The sequence below is a fragment of the Piliocolobus tephrosceles genome, chromosome 1 (assembly GCF_002776525.5).
Source record: "Piliocolobus tephrosceles isolate RC106 chromosome 1, ASM277652v3, whole genome shotgun sequence".
In the NCBI taxonomy this organism is placed as follows: Eukaryota; Metazoa; Chordata; class Mammalia; order Primates; family Cercopithecidae; genus Piliocolobus; species Piliocolobus tephrosceles.
In genome coordinates this window covers 1,780,231-1,802,292 of record NC_045434.1, presented here as the reverse complement: position 1 = coordinate 1,802,292, position 22,062 = coordinate 1,780,231, and the positions used below count along the sequence as shown (strand labels likewise).

The window sequence follows — 22,062 nt, the reverse complement described above, 5'->3', positions numbered from 1 at the left end:
GGCAGGGTATAAATTCCTATGCACCCATAAACTCTGAGGACTGCGTCACAAAGGGCTTGGGGCCCCCAGTGGGTCCCTTGATACAGCTGGAGCAAGATTTCTCTCATAAGGGGTTTGGATAACATTTCTCTCTGGTCTGGCAATATCCATTTTCCTTCTGAATTCTCTTTAGCACCTATTTTTATTAGTTTTTAGACCAAAGAAAGCCAAGCACCATTTTATATTTGACAATGCTTCCTGCATGATTTTATACCAGATCAGCTACCTTTCACCTTTATATTAGTGTGCTATTAATGTTAAACTCGATTTTAATAAAACCTTTTAGACATATTTATCCAATTGTAATGTCTGACCATAAGATTTTTATAGACTCTTTTTAACCCTTTATAATTTTTGTTAAAGAACAGGTTAGTACTTTAAGAAAAACCCATTGTGCTTTTATTTTAATGTCCAGTTTACAGAAACTTTAGCCAATATGTTGACACACAGAATTTCCTTTACAATTAACATTTCAAAACTTGCTTAAACCTTCAAAATAATTTTTTAACGTTTTAATGTAGGTAAAAATCCACATTCTTATGCCTGCTTGTAATCCTTTTACCAAAAGTATATTTTACTTTCCTTATACACCTTGCACATAAACTGTTTCTTCAATAGTTTTACATTCAGGAGGCCTAATTACTTTTAAATTATACAACATTTCTTGCATAAATTCGCTCTTATAGCATTTTTCACAACTTTCACAGTCTTTGACATGCCTTAACTTTCTGACTTGTTGTAAATATCCCTTTCTTTAAACAACCAGTTAATTTACTTTAGAACAAGAATTTACCATATAAGATTCTTTTTACATAAATTCTCCTTTTTTTTTTTTAGACGGAGTCTTGCTCTGTCGCCCAGGCTGGAGTGCAGTGATGTGATCTTGGCTCACTGCAAGCTCCACCTCCTGGATTCACGCCATTCTCCTGCCTCAGCCTCCCAAGTAGCTGGGACTACAGGCACCCGCCACCATGCCCAGCTAATTTTTTGTATTTTTAATAGAGACGGGGTTTCACCGTGTTAGCCAGGATGGTCTCGATCTCCTGACCTCGTGATCTGCCCACCTCAGCCTCCCAAAGTGCTGAGATTACAGGCGTGAGCCACCGTGCCTGGCCAATTCTCCTTTTTTTTTTCTAATGTGAAAGATGATAACCATTCTTTTCCAAAGCAAACTTCCTTCATGTCTGTGGACTAGACTACCTAAGGCCACAAGATTAGAAGTTAGGATAGTACATGTTACACTGTTAACTTTTAGCAAACTTTACTTTTGTTGAAAACCTTGTTAAGTTTGGGATTTTAATTATGTGCCAGGTGTAGAGCCTAGGACCTAGACGGACGTGCAGATGAGGTCTGACTTTTCCTAGCATTTAACTCCATGTGTCCTAGGTTTTACCTAGATGCAAAGCAGGCCTGTTGTACAGCTAAGAAACGGTAGCCCGTTTGGCTATCTGATTAATAGCTCTAAGTTCTTGCACTAACCAGTATGACCCATCTGGCTTCTTTACAGGCAGAATTGGAGTGTTACAGGGAGACATACAGGGTTTAAGAAGCCCATCACGGAGAAGACCTTCAATTATCAATTATAGGTTTTAAATCTACCCTTGCTTTTAAAGGAATAGGGTATTGCTTTCTCTTTTCTACTTCCCCAGAGGTTTTTAATTTTTTAAATTTAATACGAATCGGAGGAATCTGTAACTTTCCTCCATTCCCGTCTTTTGACCATACTTTGGGATGAATGTTCTTTGTCTGCAGTGGGGAGCAAGTATAGGGAGGGGAGGGATTTTCCCTGATCGATATAGAGGCCTAAGCCAAATTTTAGCATTAAATCTCTCTCTGATAGGTTTGTTCCTGCCTCTGGAATTAACAGAAATTTAATATGAGCTGATTTGCTTTTATATATGACTTTTGTTCTTTTTCCCGTTTGGGACATTCTCTTTTGAAGTGACCTATTTTTAATTTAAAACATTTGTCCTCTTTCTCTCCCTTTGCCTCTCCCTCTCTGTCTCTCTCTCTCTCTCTGACTTGCTCTTTGCCTATCTCTTTCTCTCTGCTTCTCTCTCTTTCTCTTTCACTCTCTCTCTGTTTCTGTCTTTGACTCCTGTTCCCTCTGTCAGTCTTTCTCTCTCCTCTAAGTTTTTTTTTTTCCTCTACCTTTGAGTCTCCTGGCTTTACTCTTTCGTACTCTTTATATTGCCTGGAGAGTGGGGGTCTAGGTTCTTTATAGGTTCTGGCTGCCTGGGCACTTGGTTGTATGGTAGACAGCAGAATTTTTGCTTTCTGCTTTTTTCTTCATTTCTTTTCTTCTTCTTTTTTTTTTTTTTTTTTTAGACAGAGTCTCGCTCTGTCCCCCAGGCTGGAGTGCAGTGTCCGGATCTCGGCTCACTGCAAGCTCCGCCTCCCAGGTTCACGCCATTCTCCTGCCTCAGCCTCCCGAGTAGCTGGGACTACAGGCGCCGCCACCTCGCCCAGCTAGTTTTTTGTATTTTTCAGTAGAGACGGGGTTTCAGCATGTTAGCCAGGATGGTCTCGATCTCCTGACCTCGTGATCCGCCCGTCTCGGCCTCCCAAAGTGCTGGGATTACAGGCTTGAGCCACCGCGCCCGGCCCATCATTTCTTCTTACATATACTTTTTGGGCTTCTCTTAGAAGCTCTTCTATAGGTTTATCTTTCCAGTTCTCTATCTTTTGAAATTTCTCGTTAATACCTGGCCAATTGTTGGTGACGAAATGAAGTTTTAACATTCCCTGCCCAAGAGGATCCTCAAGACCTAGACCAGCATATTTTCTCATTTGTTCCTTTAATCTAAAAAATGTTACAGGCGCTTCCTCTTTCCCTTGCTGTATATAAAATGTCCGGGTACGATTCTGGGATACTGATTCTTTGACGCCTTTATTATCGATTCCCTAAGGTCCTGCATGTTTTCTTGATGGGCTGCGTTGTCATTGTCCCACCTGAGGTTTTGGGCGGGAAAGTTTTGATCCGCTGTGGGAACGTTTTGGCCAGGAGGGTGTTCACGTTCCAAGGCTCCTATAGCAGCTCTACGGATCATGGCTCTTTCTTCCCCCGGGAAGAGGGGAAAGGGAAGTTCTGAAGAACCTTTTTGCATTGCTCTATCTCGCGCTGAAGCCCTTACAGGGAAAGGGCTGTAGTGAGTGGCTCTTGGGACGTTCCCAAGAGGCAGGGTTATAAGGAGGGGACAGTGGGGACAGGAGAAGGGTCTGGGCCAGCAGCTGCTTTTTCTGGTTTTTGGTCCTCCCATTATCCTTCTAGTACTTTAACACGAGACCTGGGGGGCTCTCAAGGGGAATATGCTTGTTACCGTCTTCATCCTTCTTGCTCCCTGCCTTGCTCGGGGTAGTTCCCACACTGGGTCCTGGTTCGGCGCGATCTCGCGTATTCGAGATGTCTCGCCTGTCCTTGAGCCCCACCTGCTGGAGGCTCCGTGCATTCACACACACCCAACCGCCCCACAATAGCCCAGCCACCAAGGAAATACTTCCCGCTCCCGTGACGTTTCTTGCCTTGGTCTGTGCACAGAGTTGCCTTGTCGCTGCAGTATGGGAGGATCCCTTTCCCCAGGTCGCCGGCCAGCTCCTTCCGCACTGCTGAGAGTCCGGGTTTATTTGTCACACGCGGTGGGTCTTGATTCCTTACCCCTGAGGCCACTGCAACAAGGCAGCGGCGCGCGCCTCCTCACGGAGAGGACCAGGCCCTTCCCCAGAGGAGAATGGGAACCCCGGGCGGGCTCCCAGATTTGTTAGAAATAAAATTTTGGGGCCGCAGAAGAAATAGCACTGGAACATAAATTTTCTTAGCAAGGCTGTAGCAGGACAACCCGCAGACAAAACCCCTCAGACACCGGGGGAGCTTCAGCAAGATTCCCGTCTCCAACACCGGAGCTCCCCGGGTGAGCAATTCCTGTCCCTTTTAAGGGCTCACAACTCTAAGGGGGTCCGTCTGAGAGGGTCGTGATCGACTGACCAAACAGGGGGTACGTGACTGGGGGCTGCATGTACCAGTAATCAGAACGGAGCAGAACAGGACAGGGATCTTCACAGTGCTTTTTTAATGCAAATAACCGATTAGGTCAGGGGTCGATCTTGACCGGGCCCAGGGTGTGGAACCGGGCTGTCTGCTGTGGATTTCATTTCTGCCTTTCAGTTTTTACTTCCTTCTCTGGAGGCAGTCATTGGGCATAAGACAGTATGAGGGGTGGTCTCCCTTAAGGCAACTTTACTTCTGTAGAGGGCGCGTCTCGCGGATGGAGCCGTGGTGAGAGCACAGCTGAACGGGGGCGGAGAAAGGGTTCTTACCCCTGACCCAGGTGGGCCTGCTGCTGTGTGGCTCCGCTGTTGGCTAGGGTTGGACCGCACAGTCTAAGCTAATTCCGGTTGACTGTTTTAAAGAGAGCAGGGGTACAAGCCAGAGTGACGGGGTGAGTAGCTTGGCAGGAAGAATGGTTACAGAACACGTGGCTCAGGATGACTTAAAAGCAGATGACCAAGGGTGACTAAGGTCAAAGCAGGTGACCAGGAGTGACTAAGGTCCCAGCAGGTGACAGAGGCTAGGTGGGGGTTGTTTACTGAAACTAGGGGCAAGGAGACATAAAGAACGAGGAAGTTAAACTTTTAAAATAAAGAACAAAGAACGGGAGCAGAACATACTGATACATTGGTTCTTGGAGAGGATCTCAGAACTCATTGTACTTAACAATTTACAGGCTGAAACCTTTGAAGAGGAATTTATTTTATCCTACATGGCCAACATGGTGGAACCCCATCTCTACTAAAAATACAAAAAATTATTTTTAGTAATTTTTTACTGGGTGTGGTGGCAGGTGCCTGTAATCGCAGCTAGTCTGGAGGCTGAGGCAGGAGAATCACTTGAACCCAGGAGGCGGAGGCTGCGGTGAGCTGAGATCACACCACTGCACTCCAACCTGGGTGGCAGAGCAAGACTCCATCTCAAAAAAAAAAAAAGTTGATTTTGCCAAGGTTGAGGACACACCTGTCCCGTGACACAGCCTCAGGAAGTCGGGATGACATGTGCCCAAGGTGGTCAGGACACAGCTTGATTTTCTGTATTTTAGGGAGACATGAGACATTAGTCAATACATGTAAGAAGTGCATTGGTTCGGTCTGGAAAGGCGGGACAACTTGAAGCAAAGGCAGGAAGACTGGGAGTGGGGAGGGAGCTTCCAGGTCACAGACAGGTGAGACACAGCGGTTACATTCTTTCCAGTTTCTGATTAGCCTTTCCAAAGGAGGCAGTCAGATATGCATCTATCTCAGTGAGCCGAGGGGTGATGTTGAATAGAATGGGAGGCAGATTTGCCCTAAGCAGTTTTCAGCTAGAGTTTTCCACAGTGATTTTGGGAGCCCAAGCTATTTTCTTTTGACAAGAGCAATCAGAATCAGTCTATGATTCAATTTTTTTTTTTTTTTTTTTTTTTTTTTTTTTGATGGGGTCTCACTTTGTCGCCCAGGCTGGAGTGCAGTAGCACGATCTCAGCTCACTGCAACCTCTGCCTCCCCGGTTCAGGCGATTCTCCTGCCTCAGCCTCCTGAACAGCTGAGATTACAGGTGTGCGCCACCACTCCCAGCTACAATTTTTTATGTATAAATAAAAAGCTTAAGAGAAAAAGGATAAGGAGTAGCGGCAGAATAACAGTCTAGTGCCAGACCTGGGCAACCTGTCAGGAAATTTGTTGACTCTAGCTTAAGATATGTCAGAATCCGACCATTTTTTTTTTTAACCACTTCCCTTGCTACCACGAATTCTACAGTCTATGCTCAATATAACAGCCACTGTGATCCTTTTCAGACATAACCTAGACCATGTCACTCCTCAGCTCAGAATTGCTGCATTCAGAAAGAAAGCCTAGTCATTACAGTAGTTTGAATGGTTGTGAGCGATCTGGCCCCAGTGACCTCTCCAGCCTTCTCCCCCACACTTTGCCCGTTTGTTCTCCATTGACACTGATTTCTGCTCCGCTCCTTGAACACACCTGCACACTCTTGCCTTAGGGCTTTTTTACTGGCGGTTTCCTTTGCCTGCAAACAGTTCTCCCAGATATTTGCATGCCTAGCTCCCTCACCTCCATCAAGTCTTTTCTGGAATGTCACTTTCCTAACTGAAGCCTGCTCTGACCATCCTATTTAAAATTGCAAACCAACTCCCTTGCCTAGCACTAGCAGTTCATGTTATCTGCTGTCCTTTTTCTCTTCTGCTGTGGTGCTTCTCACCTTCTAAATTCTAGCTATGATCTTTTCTGTTAGCTTCATCACTGTCTCTAAATGTGAGCACCGCACAAGGAGGGATCGTTCTCATTTAATTCACTGAACACCTAGAACAGTGCTGGTCACATAATAGCATCTCAATAGTTGTTTGTTGAACGAATTCAGTGGACAAGGCTAGCATAACTTTGATTTCAAAACCCTGCAAGAGCAATTCCATAATGGAAAAGTTCAGTCTAGTCTCATAGGAACATAGATGTAAAAATCCTAAACAAAATTTAGTGAATTAAAAATAGCGATATATACACAGAATAATATATTTTGACCAAACTGGTTTTAGAGCAGGAATGCAAGGTTTGGCACTGTATAATCTACAATTTACCTCATTAAAGGCTAAAGTTAGAAAATCATATGATCATGTCAGTAGAAAAAAGTAGATAGATAAAATGTAATATCCATGGTTAAAATTTACAGCACATAAAAAAGGGTGAGTTCGTGTCCTTTGTAGGGACATGGATGCAGCTGGAAACCATCGTTCTCAGCAAACTATCGCAAGAACAGAAAACCAACCACCGCGTGTTCTCACTCATAGGTGGGAATTGAACAATGAGATCACTTGGACACAGGAAGGGGAACATCACACACCAGGTCCTATTGTGGGGAGAGGGGAGGGGGGAGGGATAGCATTAGGAGATATAACTAATGTAAATGATGAGTTAATGGGTGCAGCACACCAGCATGGCACATGTATACATATGTAACCTGCATGTTGTGCACATGTACCCTAGAACTTAAAAGTATAATAATTTTTTTAAAATTAAAAATAAATTTACAGCAAACTAACAATAGCAGGGAAGTTTTTTTTTTTAAGCTGTGACAACCTGGGTGTGGTGGTGTGCACCAGTAGTCTCAGCTACTTGGAGGGTGAGGCAAGGATGGCTTGAGCCCAGGAGTTCAAGGCCGCAGTAAGCTATGATCACACCACTATATTCCACCCTGAATGTCACAGCAAGAGACCCCATCTCTTTAAAACAAACGAAACTTGTAAGAAGTGTGACGCCCAGTGTTTAACATGAAGAACGTTTGCTCTGACATCAGGAATAAGACACAGATGCCCATTATCATTACTTCAGCCAGATCCTAGCCAGGGGGGTAAGGCAGGAAAACAGAAATGAACTGCAAATAGATTAGAAAGGAAGGAACACAACTATTTTCTATGGATGATATAACTGTGAATGTAGAAAATCAAAAAGAACCTACAGATAACATTAGCATTAATAGAAGAGTTTTGTGAACTGCTGGTAAAACTCTTTTCCAAATAAGGTCACATTCTGAGGTGCTGGGGGTTAGGTCTTCAGCTTGTGAATTTCTGATTCTGGGTGGGGATGCAATTCAGCCCGTAACAGTGTCTTTCAGGAGTGTGTCCGTTTCACCTAGGTTGTCTAACTTGTGGGCATACACTTGTTCATAGTATTCCTTTAGACTCCTTTTTATTTTGATAATGTTGGTAATAATGTTCCCTCTTTTATTCCTGATTTTAGTAGTTCGGGTTTTCTTTCTCTTTTTTTTGGTCTGTCTAGCTAAAATGTATCATCAGTTTTGTTGACCTCTTCAAATAACCAACTTTTGGTTTTGTTGATTTTTCTGTTCTGTTTCATTGATTTCCACAATAGTTTTTATTGTTCCTGGATATGAAATTAATATAAAAATCAGCTGTATTTCTGTATGCCAGCTACAGTTAGAAGGTGATTATTTTTGTAAAAAAGACCATTTATGATAGCATTAAATAAATAAAGTACCTAAGAGTAAGTAATAGAAAATGTACAAGATTTCTGTGAAGAAAACTGTAAACCTTTATTGAGGGGCCATAAAGAAGACATAAATTGAAGGATCCAGCGTATTCATGGATTAAAATATGAATCCATTTTGTAGTTGTGAATTTTCTTCAGATTTGTTTATAATCTCATACAGTTCCCATCAGAATCACAAACGGATTTTTTTGTTTGTTTTGATGTGCATCTTGACAAGCTGTTTCTAAAATGTATGTGGAAACTCAAAGGGCTGAGAACAGGCAGGATATTCTTGAGAGAGAGTAAAGCAGAAAGACACTCCTGGGTATCAAGACCTGTCATTCAGTCAGGGTAAACCCTTGATACACAGTGTCATTTTTCTTTTCTGTTTACAAATCCACTTTTATTTGTGTTTATTTACTTTTCATTCGATCAGATCCTCGAGGAGTACAGCATCACAGAGCTGCTACGTCTAGTGGCCTCAGCAGGAAGGCTGCTTTGGAATTAGGCACACTTTGTGCCACTGTTTCCGTGGGCACACGTTACCTTTCTCCATGTTACTCTGGTTTTGCCTGGTTTGCTGCCAGGAGTCAGTATTATTCTTTGTACTCACTTTATCTCAGCCATAAATACCTTCAGTTTTAAGAAGACCTGTGTCCTCCCTTTGGTTCTGGAGATCCCGCTCATAGCAAAAATGGCCTTGGACCACAGCTTCCCAGACATACTTGTCGTTTAGAATTCCTCCTCCCAGCAGGCCTCCAGGCTTCAAGATGGCAGGAACAGGAAGGGGCTTTTCGGGAGATGATGCTGGGACAATTGAGTATCTGCTTGGAGAAAACATGGAATTGGATTCATACTTTTGCACCCTGCACAAAAATCAAGTTTAGATGGATTGTGGAAGCCCTCACGGTTGGGAATGGCTTCTACAAAAAGACAAAGAGGCATTAAATGTAACGAAAAAGCGATACACTTGTGTACTTTTAAAATTGAGAATGTTTCCCGAAACACAGGGGTAAGAAAGTCAAAAGGCTAGCTGCAGTGTAGGAGTTATTTACAACACGTGATAAATCCTGACATCACAATTTCAAACATAAAAAGCCAAATGCTAAGTAATAAATCATGCTTGATTGCATTTCTGTAAAGCTTAGAAACAGGCAAAACTAATTGTAATGCTTAGGGATGAATTCTGAGGTGATTAAACTCTAAAGAAAAGAATCTTTCTTGATTACTGTAAAGGCAGGACAGAAGGAGGGCCTTCTTAGTGGCTGCCTGTAGTTCTCGGCCTGGATGTTTACATGTATGTTGACTTCATAACATATATCAATATACAATTTAATAAAATTGTAGTAGGTACATCTCTATATTTTTCTGTGAAAGGCAAATTTTTTTTTAAATTGAATGTAATTTTTTCCTTTTTGATGGCTTAGTCGTATAAGAAAATACTTTTAGATTTTTAAAAAGCTGTTTTCTCCTGGTGTTTGGAATCTTCACATTTGTAGAGATTCACATAGGCCCTTTTGGCTAGGCTCAGATTGAGTGACAACAAATCAAACCTTTAAGACTTTAGTTCTGTTGTAGTTTTAATAAAACAGAAGAAATAAATCTGTACCAGAATGAAAGTTAGATTTGGTATCTCTGCTTTTCAGTATCGTCAAAGCTGAGATAGAAAAACCTGAATCTTTTGATGGTTTTATTGTTTCTCTTAGTTTGTTTATTAACAATGAAAGATACCATCATATCTGCCTCACGGATATCCCTCTTTGAAAATCTTGTGACAGAATTAGTTTTGAATCTTTCTGAATTATTCTGTTCACCTAAACAATGTAAACAACATAGAAGGAAGGACATAATACAATGATATACAATCAATATAATAAATGAAGTTTATTCATGTAATAGAGAATTAAAAGGCCCACCTAGAGGTTGGGAAAGAAAGGTCAGCGCTAGGCCGGGCGCGGTGGCTCACGCCTGCAATCCCAGCACTTTGGGAGGCCGAAGCGGGCGGCTTGCCGGAGGTCAGGAGTTCAAGACCAGCCTGGTGGTGGTGAAACCCTGTCTTTACTAAAAATACAAAAGTTATCCGGGCGTGGTGGCACACTCCTGTAATCCCAGCTACTCAGGAGGCTGAGACAGGAGAATTGCTTGAACCCGGGAGGCGGAGGTTGCAGTGAGCTGAGATCATGCCACTGGCACTCCCTCCTGGGCGATAAGAGCGGGACTCTGTCTCAAAAAAAAAGGCCAGCGCTGTGATAGTAAGTTCAGAGGTCATGTCCTCTCCTGGGGTCTCATCTCAGCCACTTGTTTCTCGGTGGCGCTGGGGGTAAAGAGTATTGGTAGAATGGAAGGCACTGACAGCCCAAAGTCTCATGAAAGGATGAAAAATCAGTGAATAAATGAGAGTCTGAGTAAGATCAAGCAAATACTAAGGACTCTGCACTGGCTGTGATACCAAAAAAAAATCAAGCGACTGAGGAAAGCAATTAAATTACAAATCATATTAGTGAACTTTAAATGTTTTAAAAGATTATTTTACCAGGACTTGTGTAGGAAGACAGGTCTATAACTTGGGGCTGGAGTAAGAGGTGTTGGAGGTAGACAGGGAACCAGGTGTAGCAGGATGGAGAGACGCACAGGACGCGGTGTATGTATGCGTAAATGTGCACACGGACGCATCCGGAGATGTCGAGGAGTTTGTGTAGGATCGAGAGAGGATTAGGGTGGCTATTTCTGCAGATCATATGGGGCAGGAAAAAAAAGGATTAGAGTGGCTGATCTTGAAGGAATATGGTCAATTAGTTGAGTAAAATTGGTGAAGTAAAACTAAGTAACTTATTACAGAATATAAAGAATGATAGGAGGGGAAAAGAAAGGGCTTCTCTTGGTGTAAATACTGAGTATGATCAAGCTAATGAATGTGACTGCTCCCTAGCTGGTCATGAAAATTCTCCTCAAGATTATTAAATAAGGGATTGTGTCTTGTCCAAATATAAGTGAAAGATTGTTTGTAACTACCCCTTAAGACATGTTTCTTTAACTCTTGAAATATTTTATTAGGGGTTGAGCATTCATGATGGTACCTGGAAGTCAGCAATTTATGGTTTTGGAGATCAGAGTAATTTGAGAAAACTACGAAATGCATCAAATCTGAAACCTGTCCCACTCATTGGTCCAAAATTGAAGAGAAGGTATATTTACTTAAAATCCATTTTTTATATATCTAGTCTAAGTATATTGTTGTTGGTTTGGCTATTAATAAAGTATGTTACTAAGAAAAGCTTAGAGACTATTTTGTAGTAAGTTCAGAATTGTTTTCACATATAAATAAGTTATAATTAATACATTACCATAAGCTTAAGTACTTCATATATTATAAAACATTTGAATCCTAGGAAATAAGTGAATTTTATGACTTTTCCCTATCAATGTAGAAATTAACTGTCAACTAAATTTTATGTGAGAACTTTTTTTCTTTTTTAAAAATGTACTTCAGTTTTATACTGCAGGACATATGTGAGGAGTTCAGAGATAGGACTTTAGGGCTGGGCTGTTGAAAGGAGCATTCTGGTTTTTTTTTTTTTTTTTTTTTTTCTTTTGAGACAGAGTCTCTCTTTGTTGCCCAGGCTGGTCTCAAACTCCTATCCTTAAGTTGTCCTCCTGCCTTGGCCTCCCAAAGTGCTGGGATTCCAGGCATGAGCCACCGCGCCTGGCCACTGATCTGCTTATTCAGACATTTACCAGCCAAAGCTGTAACTGCAGGAAATGCAAAATATTCATAGGCCTGTCTTGCAGGTGGCCAGTTTCTTATTGTCGGGAACTCAAAGGTTATTCCATTCCTTTTATGGGATCTGATGTGTCTGTTGTAAAGAGGACTCAACGTTACTTGTATGAAAATTTAGAGGAATCACCAGTAAGTATATATGATTTATTTATCAATAAAGAATATTCTGTGTGTTACAGTTCCCCTGTCTATTCAGTGTCAGATATTTTTGTTTATAAGGCAGAAAAAGGAAGAGCTAAATAATACATGTTTCACCCTCTGGAAATACACAGAATCATTAGGGTAGAACATTTTGTATTTTATAGCCTCGTCTTTTGCTTCAGATCTGGCTGCTGAATATCTTTCTAATGTAACACAATAGCAGCAAATTTAGTACGGGAAATCCTGCTGTCATAAGCACCCCAGAATCCCTGTTTAGCGTTTCAGTTGCTAGAAACTCTTGCTTGTGGAAATGTCTGCAACCCTTTCTGTCCCTTCTCTCCTTGCCACACCTGGAGTGCCGTCCTGCTGCTTTTGGTGAGGAAAGTAACTGCTTTCATTCCGAGACTTCAGGAGGAAACTATATTTCAAGTTAGAAGGTGGAGGGCATTTTCTCATAGGAAATTCTCGGCATTCTGTAATGTATGATTGCTAAGCTCAGATACAATAGGGATTATGTAGATTTTTGTGTCCAAGTAGGGGAAGCTAGTTACTATTTATAAACAATTTTCTTTAAAAAGTAGACTATCATACTTCCTGTTCACCAGGTCTGACAAACAAGACAGAAAATAGGCTCCCAGTGTCTGGTTTCTGAACAAGGTTTCAGAACATAATGCATTTGTAAAGTGGAGACTGCTTTTGTTCCACATTTGTGATGGAAGAGAAAGGTACAGGTAGCTAACATTCTTGTATTACTTGGTCTACAATGCAGGGAGTAATGTTCTAACTTTGTATTCTCCGTCATCCAGGTTCAGTATGCTGCTTACATAACTGTGGGAGGAATCACCTCTGTTATTAAGCTGATGTTTGCAGGACTTTTCTTTTTATTCTTTGTGAGGTTTGGAATTGGAAGGCAACTTCTCATAAAAGTAAGTAAGATTTTATGAAATTAGATTATTTTTATTAGAAGTATTTTCCATGGGTTTTAAAAAAATATCACTGAGGTGTTTTTTTGTTTTTTTGTTTTTTCCTTTAGTTCCCATGGTTCTTCTCCTTTGGCTATTTTTCAAAACAAGGCCCAACACAAAAACAGGTAATCCTTTCTTTTGTATTCAGACACTAAAATAATATTTTTCTTTGTTTTTACTTTTCCTCAGTGCGATGACAGTATCATCTAACACTTGACAGGGCACTGTGTTTCAGACACTCAATTTAAGTGCTTTATGTAAATTAGATAATTGAATCTTTTCAAACACCCTTGAATGTAGGTATTATTATTCTCTCCATTTCACAGATTAGAGAACTGAGGCACACAGAGGCTAAGAAACCTGCCCAAGTTTCTCCAGCTAGTACATGCCCCAGCTGGGATGAGAACCCAGCCATTTAGCTCCAGAAATTGTGTTCTCTTCACTTCCAGAAATCTCAGATATTTTTCCTCCTCCATTTTTCTCCTCTGTTATCTTTTCCTTTGTGCCGCCTCTGCCCCCAGTTTCACTTCCTCTTCCACACCCCCTGGATTCCGATGGTGGATCGACTGGATTTCTGTGTGTCCAGTATCCCTAACAATAGGACTGCCTCATTTTCTACCATTTGGCTTACAGATCCCAACCCCGGCTCAGGCCTTGGGTCATTAGCTTTCATCTCCTTGACACGAGGCACCCTGGGGAAATCCCACTGCTGAACAGATGGTAGCAGCAGGTTCCCATTTCCCCCTCTGTGGAATGTTAGCATCCCTTGCTGATTCTTTTCATTAGTCCTGCCTCTTATTTCCTCTCAGTGGCTTTTTTCAAAATCTACCCAACTGCAGCTGTCTTCCCTATCTGCAAATTATCCCAACTCCTGCCTCACTAAAATAACTGAGAGCACCGTTTTGGATCCCCTCAAATTCCTACCTTCAGACCTATCATCACTGTTCCCATCTTGACCGTCTTTCCTCCTCTCTGGATGACATATTCCCTTGTACAAGGCTAATCCCCCTGCCTGTGCACTTAACGTAAGCACTGTGCAGGAATGCGCCACCACGCCCGGCTAACTTTTTTGTATTTTCAGTAGAGACACGGTTTCACCATGTTGGCCAGGATGGTCTTGAACTCCTGACCTCGTGATCCACCCGACTCAGCCTCCCAGAGTGCTGGGATTACAGGTGTGAGCCACCGCGCCCGGCCTCTTTTTTCTTCTTATTGTGGTAAAATACACAAAACATAAAATTTACCATCTTAACCATTTAAAAATGTTGAGTGATATTAAGTACATTCACATTTTTGTGCAGCCATCACCACCATCCGTGTCCAGAACACTTTTCATCTTGCAAAACTGAAACTCTACACCCATTAAACAATAACTCCTCATTTCCCCCTTCCCCCAGCCCCTGGCAACCACATTCCACTTTCTGTCTCTATGAATTTGATGACTCCAAGTGCCTCATGTAAGTGGAATCAGTCTTTGTCTTTTTGTGACTGGCTTATTTCACTTAGCATAAGGTCTTCAAGATTCATCCATATTGTAGCATATGTTGGACTTTCTTTCCTCTGTAAGGGTGAATGATTGTTGCCTGTCGGGATCACATTTTGTGCATCCATTCATTCATCAGTGAACACATGGGTTGCCTCCAGCTTTTGGCTATTGCCAGTTGTGCTGCTGCGAACGTGGGTGTACAGATAACCTCTTCAAGATTCTGCTTTAAGTTCTTTTGGGCATATACTCAGAAATGGAATGCTAGACCATACGTAAATTATATATTTAACTTCTCGAGGAACCCCTAAATTGTTCTGCAGAGCTGCTGCACCGTTTTACCTTCCCACCAGCAGTATACAAGAGTTCCAGTTTCTCCGCATCCTCACCGACATGTTGTTTTCTGTAATGGCCGTGAGGTGGTATCTCACTGCATTTTTGACTTGCATTTACCTGATGATTATTAGTGTTGAACATCTTTTCATTTGCAATTATTGGCCATTTGTATGTCTTCTTTGGAGAAAATTTTTTCAAATCATATATTTGACAGAAGATTCATATCTAGAAAATAAAGAGAACTCCTATAACTCAACAACAAAAAACAAACAACCCAATTCAAAAATGAACAAAAGGACTAGAAGATATTTTCTGTTATTTTTTGGGGTTGCTGTTTTACTTTGTGGATAGTGCAGGCTTCATCTCGTGGCTGGTAGTGCAGGCTTCGTCTCTTGCTTCAACTTTTCATAGCCTTCCTATGCTTTCTTTCTTCCCACTGCTGTCCAAAAGATCTTTCTAAGACAGAAAATCTGACCTTGTCATTGCCTTCTTTATAAAATGTTCCTGACCCACTGCTTTGGCAGTGATTCTTAACTGAGATTTCATATATCAGAATCATGGCCAGGCACGGGGGCTCACACCTGTAATCCCAGCACTTTGGGAGGCTGAGGCGGGCGGATCACTTGAGGTCAGGAGTTCGAGACCAGCCTGGCCAATATGGTGAAACCGCGGCTCTACTAAAAATACAAAAATTAGCTGGACGTGGTGGTGCACACCTGTAGTCCCAGCTACTCAGGAGGCTGAGGCAGGAGAATTGCTTGAACTCGGGAGGTAGAGCTTGCAGTGAGCCGAGATCATGCCACTGCACTCCAGCCTGGGTGACAAAGCAAGATTCCATCTCCAAAAAAATAATAATAATAGGCCGGGCGCAGTGGCTCAAGCTTGTAATCCCAGCACTTTGGGAGGCCGAGACGGGCGGATCACGAGGTCAGGAGATCGAGACAAACCTGGGTAACACGGTGAAACCCCTTCTCTACTAAAAAAAATACAAAAAACTAGCCGGGCGAGGTGGGGGCGCCTGTAGTCCCAGCTACTCGGGAGGCTGAGGCAGGAGAATGGCGGGAACCCGGGAGGCGGAGACTGCAGTGAGCTGAGATTGCGCCACCGCACTCCAGCCTGGGCGACAGAGCGAGACTCCGTCTCAAAAAAAATAATAATAATAATAATAATAATAAAAAGAATCACCTAGGGAGCTTTTTTCACCTACACATGCCCTCATCCTGCTTCTGGACATTCTGATTCAGTAAGTCTGCAGTGGGGCCTGAAAGCATAGAGCATTGGTTCCCAACTGTGGAAGAGAAGCCAAAACAGATGACCAGAGATTCTGGTTCAGTTGGTCTGGAATGCAGCCTGGGCATTGGGGCTTTCTAAACCTGCCCAGTGACGCTGATGTGCTGCCAGGGTTGAGAATCACTGCTGTGGAGGAAGGAAGAAGGTTCCAGATTTGAGTGGTTTTGGTACCCACCCCTGGAGCACAACTGGCTGGAAGTCCATCTTCAGAGATGTCAGGCCGTCCTACACCCTTCATGACCCAGTTCTGGATAGCACGTAGGTTTCATGTTTCATCCAACTTTGAAATTAATTGGTAGGAGCCACCCAGAGACTATGCTGGGTTGGATAGTGTGTGTAGCCTGAGAGAGGATTAGAACCCATGAGTGTGGGCGCCGTAGCAGGAGAGGGGACACGTGTGGCATGTGTATCTGACCTTGTCTGTACCTCTTGAATTGTATGTTCTGGAAAGGCTATGCTACTGCATCCCTTCTTCCCTTTAAATAATGGGTTCTCCTTTCTGGAATCCATCTACTTTTTGGGTTTTAAAAAAATATATTAAAATGTGTTTGTGTGTGTGTATACACTTCAGAACCATTGCCCTCTGCCTGGTAGATGAGTAACACCCTCCTCTGAGCTATTCCCGTATGTTGTAGTTTGTGTCTCATATTGTTATTTAATCTGGTTCTCTCTCTCTCCCCCTTCCCTCCTATTAAACTGTAAGCTCCAGGAAAGGCAGTGATCATATATTTATGTCTCAGGGCCTAACATGGTCTCTGACCCTTCGTTAATACTTAATAAAAATGTGTTGATCGTGATTGAATTCTTTATCACCTCATTCCTAAATTTAGTGATTATGAAACATGCTAGGATAAGTCCTCTAGAATTTAATTTTTTGAGTCGAATTTTTACATCTTTAAGTGGAACAATTATGGAACAATTATATACCTATACTCCAGGCCCATTTTCCATTACTTGCTGGTTATTTTTGTCTATCGCCTCAAATAGGTATCTAAAACCAGATTTCTATATTCTGTCCCCCAATAAAAACTATTTCCAGTTCATCTTTATTTCTTCCCTATTTCTTACCACTCCCCTTCCCCCCCGCATCACATCAGTCTTCAAAACTTACAGCTTCGAAGAATTAATTTTCACTCCATGCTTAAATGATGACAGGATGTTCTGGCAGATAAAATAATGTTTTCATCTGTTGAAAATGTCTCCCTTGAAATAGAATAGTCGGTTTTACTGTGTTCCAGGAGGAAATGACGTATTTATGAAATGCACCCTTTGCTTTCTCTTTCACAGATCGATGCTGCCTCATTCACATTGACGTTCTTTGGTCAAGGATACAGCCAAGGCATTGGTACTGATAAGAACAAACCAAATATCAAAATCTGTACTCAGGTGAAAGGACCAGGTATTTCACATATCACTTAAGAATGCTTGGGAATCTTGTACTCTTAAGCTGTAAAGTAGAATGCCATTACAATATATTCTTTTTTTTTTTTTTTGAGACGGAGTCTTGCTCTGTCGCCCGGGCTGGAGTGCAGTGGCCGGATCTCAGCTCACTGCAAGCTCCACCTCCGGGTTCCCGCCATTCTCCTGCCTCAGCCTCCCGAGTAGCTGGGACTACAGGCGCCGCCACCTCGCCCTGCTAGCGTTTTTGTATTTTTTTAGTAGAGACGGGATTTCATCGTGTTAGCCAGGATGGTCTCGATCTCCTGACCTCGTGATCCGCCCGTCTCGGCCTCCCAAAGTGCTGGGATTACAGGCTTGAGCCACCGCGCCCGGCCAATATATTCTTTTTAAAGCTTGTTTTAGAAATACATTTGTACACATTAAGTAACTTAAAATTATTCTGTCAAAAGAAGATTGAAATTATTGATATAATCCTATTTTATTAGTGCATCCTTCCCTCTGGCTTTTTTTGGAGTACGATTCAATAATTCCGAATGGCAAGTTTTAATTAGTATTAATAGGAAAAGGGATTGGTTGGTATTTACCTGTTTGAGTCTCATATGCAAGCAGTGTAATTATAACATCAGTCAAATCTGTGGTCTAGGATTTCTTTAGTCTCTGAACACCCTGACATTGTTTGTAAAATGTGTATGCACACGTGCACTTTTCAAGGGAAGGGAATGGCTTCTGATAGGTTGTTAAAAGAATGTTGCCCAGGCCGGGCGCGGTGGCTCAAGCCTGTAATCCCAGCACTTTGGGAGGCCGAGACGGGTGGATCACGAGGTCAGGAGATCGAGACCATCCTGGCTAACACGGTGAAACCCCGTCTCTACTAAAAAAAATATGAAAAACTAGCCGGGCGAGGTGGCGGGTGCCTGTAGTCCCAGCTCCTCGGGAGGCTGAGGCAGAAGAATGGCGGGAACCCGGGAGGCGGAGCTCGCAGTGAGCTGAGATCCGGCCACTGCACTCCAGCCTGGGCGACAGAGCGAGACTCCGTCTCAAAAAAAAAAAAAAAAAGAATGTTGCCCAAAAACATTCAAGAACTTTTGCTATACATTTTAGAAAACTGTGCAGAGACAGACAGGTCCACTTGTGAACTGTGGTATAATTACTGTCAGCCCTGATAGGTCACAGGCTATTATTTTTTATTGAGACGGGGTCTCACTATGTTGCCTAGGCTGGGCTCAAGCAATCCTCCTGCCTCAGCCTTCAGTCCTCAGTGTTGGGATTACAGGCATGAACTGCCATGCCTGGCCCGCAGGGGATTTTAATCAAGCCAGATGATAGTATGTTTCCATCTTGCCCTTTTCTCAGATTCCCACCTGACTTTTTAAGGTAAGTTGACTGTATTTTCATTATTTGACAGGATTATAAATGCTAACGTTCCATTTGTTTATAAACATTTTTTTAACTTACTCGTGTTTAGTCATTTTTCTTTAAGAAAAAAATGGAGAGGGTTTTTTTTGTTGTTGTTTTTAAGTGAAGTGTGTGAATACAGATAGGGATCGGCTCAGTGTATTAATAGAGAAACAAAAAACCCAGGATCATTGGCTTCAGTGATTGTCAAGAAGCAGTGCAGTGCAGTGGGTAGGAGTGTGGACTCTGGAACCAGCTGCCTGGGTGTGCTTCTGGCTCAGTCACTACCTGTTAGTTTGGGCAAGTCACTTAACCTCTCTCTCTATGGGATAAAAATAATATTGACCTTAAATAATTGTTATGAAAATTAAATGAGTTTAATAGATTTAAAACAGTACAGTTCCTAACACTTAATAAATACTATAGAAATGTTATTTTTGTTAAGTGACTAGAGTATCTATTGAAAAGAAATCTGCACACCTAGAGTTAGATATAAAATCTACCATTGGATTTTTGATGTCGTTGAAGGGATACTTCATGAATGCTTTCTTTTTCCTTGATCAACTGTTTTCTGCAGAGGCTGGCTATGTGGCTACCCCCATAGCTATGGTCCAGGCAGCCATGACTCTTCTAAATGACGCTTCTGATCTGCCTGAGGCGTAAGTTTGGTTTTCTTCCAGTTAGAAGATATCTTTTTTATCTGTGTTATATTTTAGCTTATTTTGATTTGATTTTCAGGCTTTGGGTTTGCACATAAGCATTTATAGTTCCAAAAATATAGTTAAATTAAAACTTTGAGAAGGACAGCTTCTTACCAGCCCAAAGCTGGTCCCAGAGGAACAACTGTGGAGGTAAATGAGAGGAGACAGAAAAGTCGGAGAGCCATAAGTTAACTTCAGCTCTTTATAAAAATAGCTCAAGTCCAGAGTCAGCCACACACAAAAGGTCCCTGTTGTTAAGTAGTATTACTAGGAGCCTCCAGTCAGTGCTGAACTACACCCAGCTGGCAGTGGTACCCCTGCCTGACACCAGCATAAGTGGAACCATAGGATCCTGGCTAGATGACGATCAGACGTAGTGTCTTACTGGAGCATTTAGCTCTCACCCTGAAACGAGGCCGGCTTTTCAAATGAGCATAGTCCTGCTGCTGAGAAGTAAATCAGGCATGACCCAAAACAGGATTGATAAAAGTAAAATTTGTACATAGTAAAACCTATATACAATTGTTCGAATACTTAGGTCCCCCTTGAAAATATTTAGCATTTATGAATGTTAGCTATCATATTTTTAAAACCTTCTTTTTCATCCAATTTAAGTTCTGTTTACACTTTAATAATAATTGATTACCTAAATTTATTCCATTCGGGTCTTTCTTTAATCCCCCCGAGTCTGAGGACTGTCCTTATAAACAACAGCGGTTCTTCAGGGTGATGGCGCACAGTGTGCCCCTTGGACACAGGCATAGAATGGAAACAGTATCACCAGGAACGGAGCCAGTCTAGATGGGGTTGACTGTGGTGCAGGTTTCTCCTGACTAATAGCTACTTGCTCATTTGGCTGATTGTAGGAAGGAAGCCGTGATGAGCATGAAGACTCGGGTTTTCATGGGTTCTGTGGCAATTTGGTAGTGAGGCCTGTGAAACAGGAGACTGGAGAGGAGCTGAGTGCACTGTTTCTTCTTCTTCTTGTTTTATAGGGGCGGGGTCTTCACACCTGGAGCAGCTTTTTCCAAAACAAAGTTGATTGACAGACTCAACAAACACGGGATTGAGTTTAGTGTTATCAGCAGCTCTGAAGTCTGAACACTGGAAGAATTAACTGAAGTCATAACATGCGCGAATTAACAGCTTCTCTATTTGATATTTGAAACTCTTCTGTAAGCCTGAGTGTATGTGGAAATGATTGTCAAATCTAAAATATCTACATATTAAAAAGCAGGAAATTGTCCTAGCTTACCCTAAATTTCAAATCTCAGCTGATTTTGTGATTTTATTGCTTATAAGAGAGAACTCATATTTGACGTGTTTTTCACTGATGTGTTCCTGGTAGGTTTTCATGAATGAGCTGGCAGGTCTGCGGGGAGGCGGTGCCCACTCTGTACAGCAGCAGCATTGTTCACGGAGGGCGCACAGCAGCGTTAGTGTCCGACAGGAACTGCTGCTTGCCTTACCACAGTAGGAAGGGAATCTCACCTTCCAGTGAGCGTCTCCACATGCTCTCTTGAGCCTTTGCTAAATGAAACTGCACTCTTTGCTATTTTTGCCTAGTTTTTCGCCCATCTACACTGCTTTTGGACTGTTACCTAAGTTGAAAAATAAAGGGTTGTCAACTGAATGGTGGTTTAGTGTTTGGACCTGCCTGCGTATTTGTATAGTGGTAGAAACACGCTGCTTAAGTGGCCTAACCTGTTTCTTGCCAATAAACGGGCTCATCATTTTATCTTTACCTAATTCTGTATCTGTGACTAGGTTTAAGGATACAGCTTATAAGTTGCTGTCAATTTTCACTGCCTAAGCAGAATTTTTCTCTAATTTACTTTTTGTATTTTAACTAAGTTTTACATGGAAGCCCTAAAATAAGGCAAAAGACATTTTCTTTTGTAATAAGCATATAATAAACACATATATACATAGCGATCATGTTCATTTACCTAAACATGACAACCACTCCTTTATGGAATTTCTACTAAAAAGTGGGGAAGATAAAATATTGAGGAATATGATTCGTGTTGGGAGACCCTTCTGTTCTGCCTGTTAAGAAGAAGGGTATCTAACTCGAAGATGAGGATTCTTGGTGGTAGTACTGCCCACCCTACCTCTGCTGCCTCTGTCCTGGCCTGGTCATCACAAGATACAGATCCTCAGCTGTGCCCCAACTTGTGGGACCTTAGGAAAGGTTTTATCAGCTCTAAAATTAGAAAGCGGTGCCGGAGCAATGGAGCCCGCGACGAGCTGCACATCTGAGTCACAAAACAGTAATAGGTTCCTCAGTGCCTCCAGGAGTTTGCATTCAGGAGGTCAGGAGGTCAGGAGGTCGGAGCCTCTGTGTTTTTGATAACGCATTTGGGAACCGCTAGGTGAAGCTATCGTATCCCTGTTTCTAGCTTTTGCAGTGTATGCTCGAGCGTTGACCCTGATTCTGAAGGTAGCAGTGTGACCCCGTCCTCTGGCTTGAGGTACGTGTGTGTCTCATCCTGATTTTCCTTT

General features: G+C 42.3%; 1 protein-coding gene across 2 annotated transcripts in view; it reads left to right on the top strand.

Annotated features, from left to right (window-relative positions):
- Nucleotides 1-21,185, top strand: part of SCCPDH (saccharopine dehydrogenase (putative)) — a 53,437-nt gene extending 32,252 nt beyond the window's left edge. For both annotated transcript variants that reach the window (XM_023216131.2, XM_023216130.2), the window contains 7 exons: nucleotides 11,122-11,252; nucleotides 11,857-11,974; nucleotides 12,793-12,912; nucleotides 13,020-13,076; nucleotides 17,348-17,459; nucleotides 19,434-19,515; nucleotides 20,553-21,185. In XM_023216131.2, the coding sequence (XP_023071899.1) occupies nucleotides 11,122-11,252; nucleotides 11,857-11,974; nucleotides 12,793-12,912; nucleotides 13,020-13,076; nucleotides 17,348-17,459; nucleotides 19,434-19,515; nucleotides 20,553-20,658 (726 nt within the window). In that variant the 3' untranslated portion in view covers nucleotides 20,659-21,185. The remainder of the gene's footprint in view (nucleotides 1-11,121; nucleotides 11,253-11,856; nucleotides 11,975-12,792; nucleotides 12,913-13,019; nucleotides 13,077-17,347; nucleotides 17,460-19,433; nucleotides 19,516-20,552) is intronic.
- The last annotated feature ends 877 nt before the right edge of the window (nucleotides 21,186-22,062 follow it).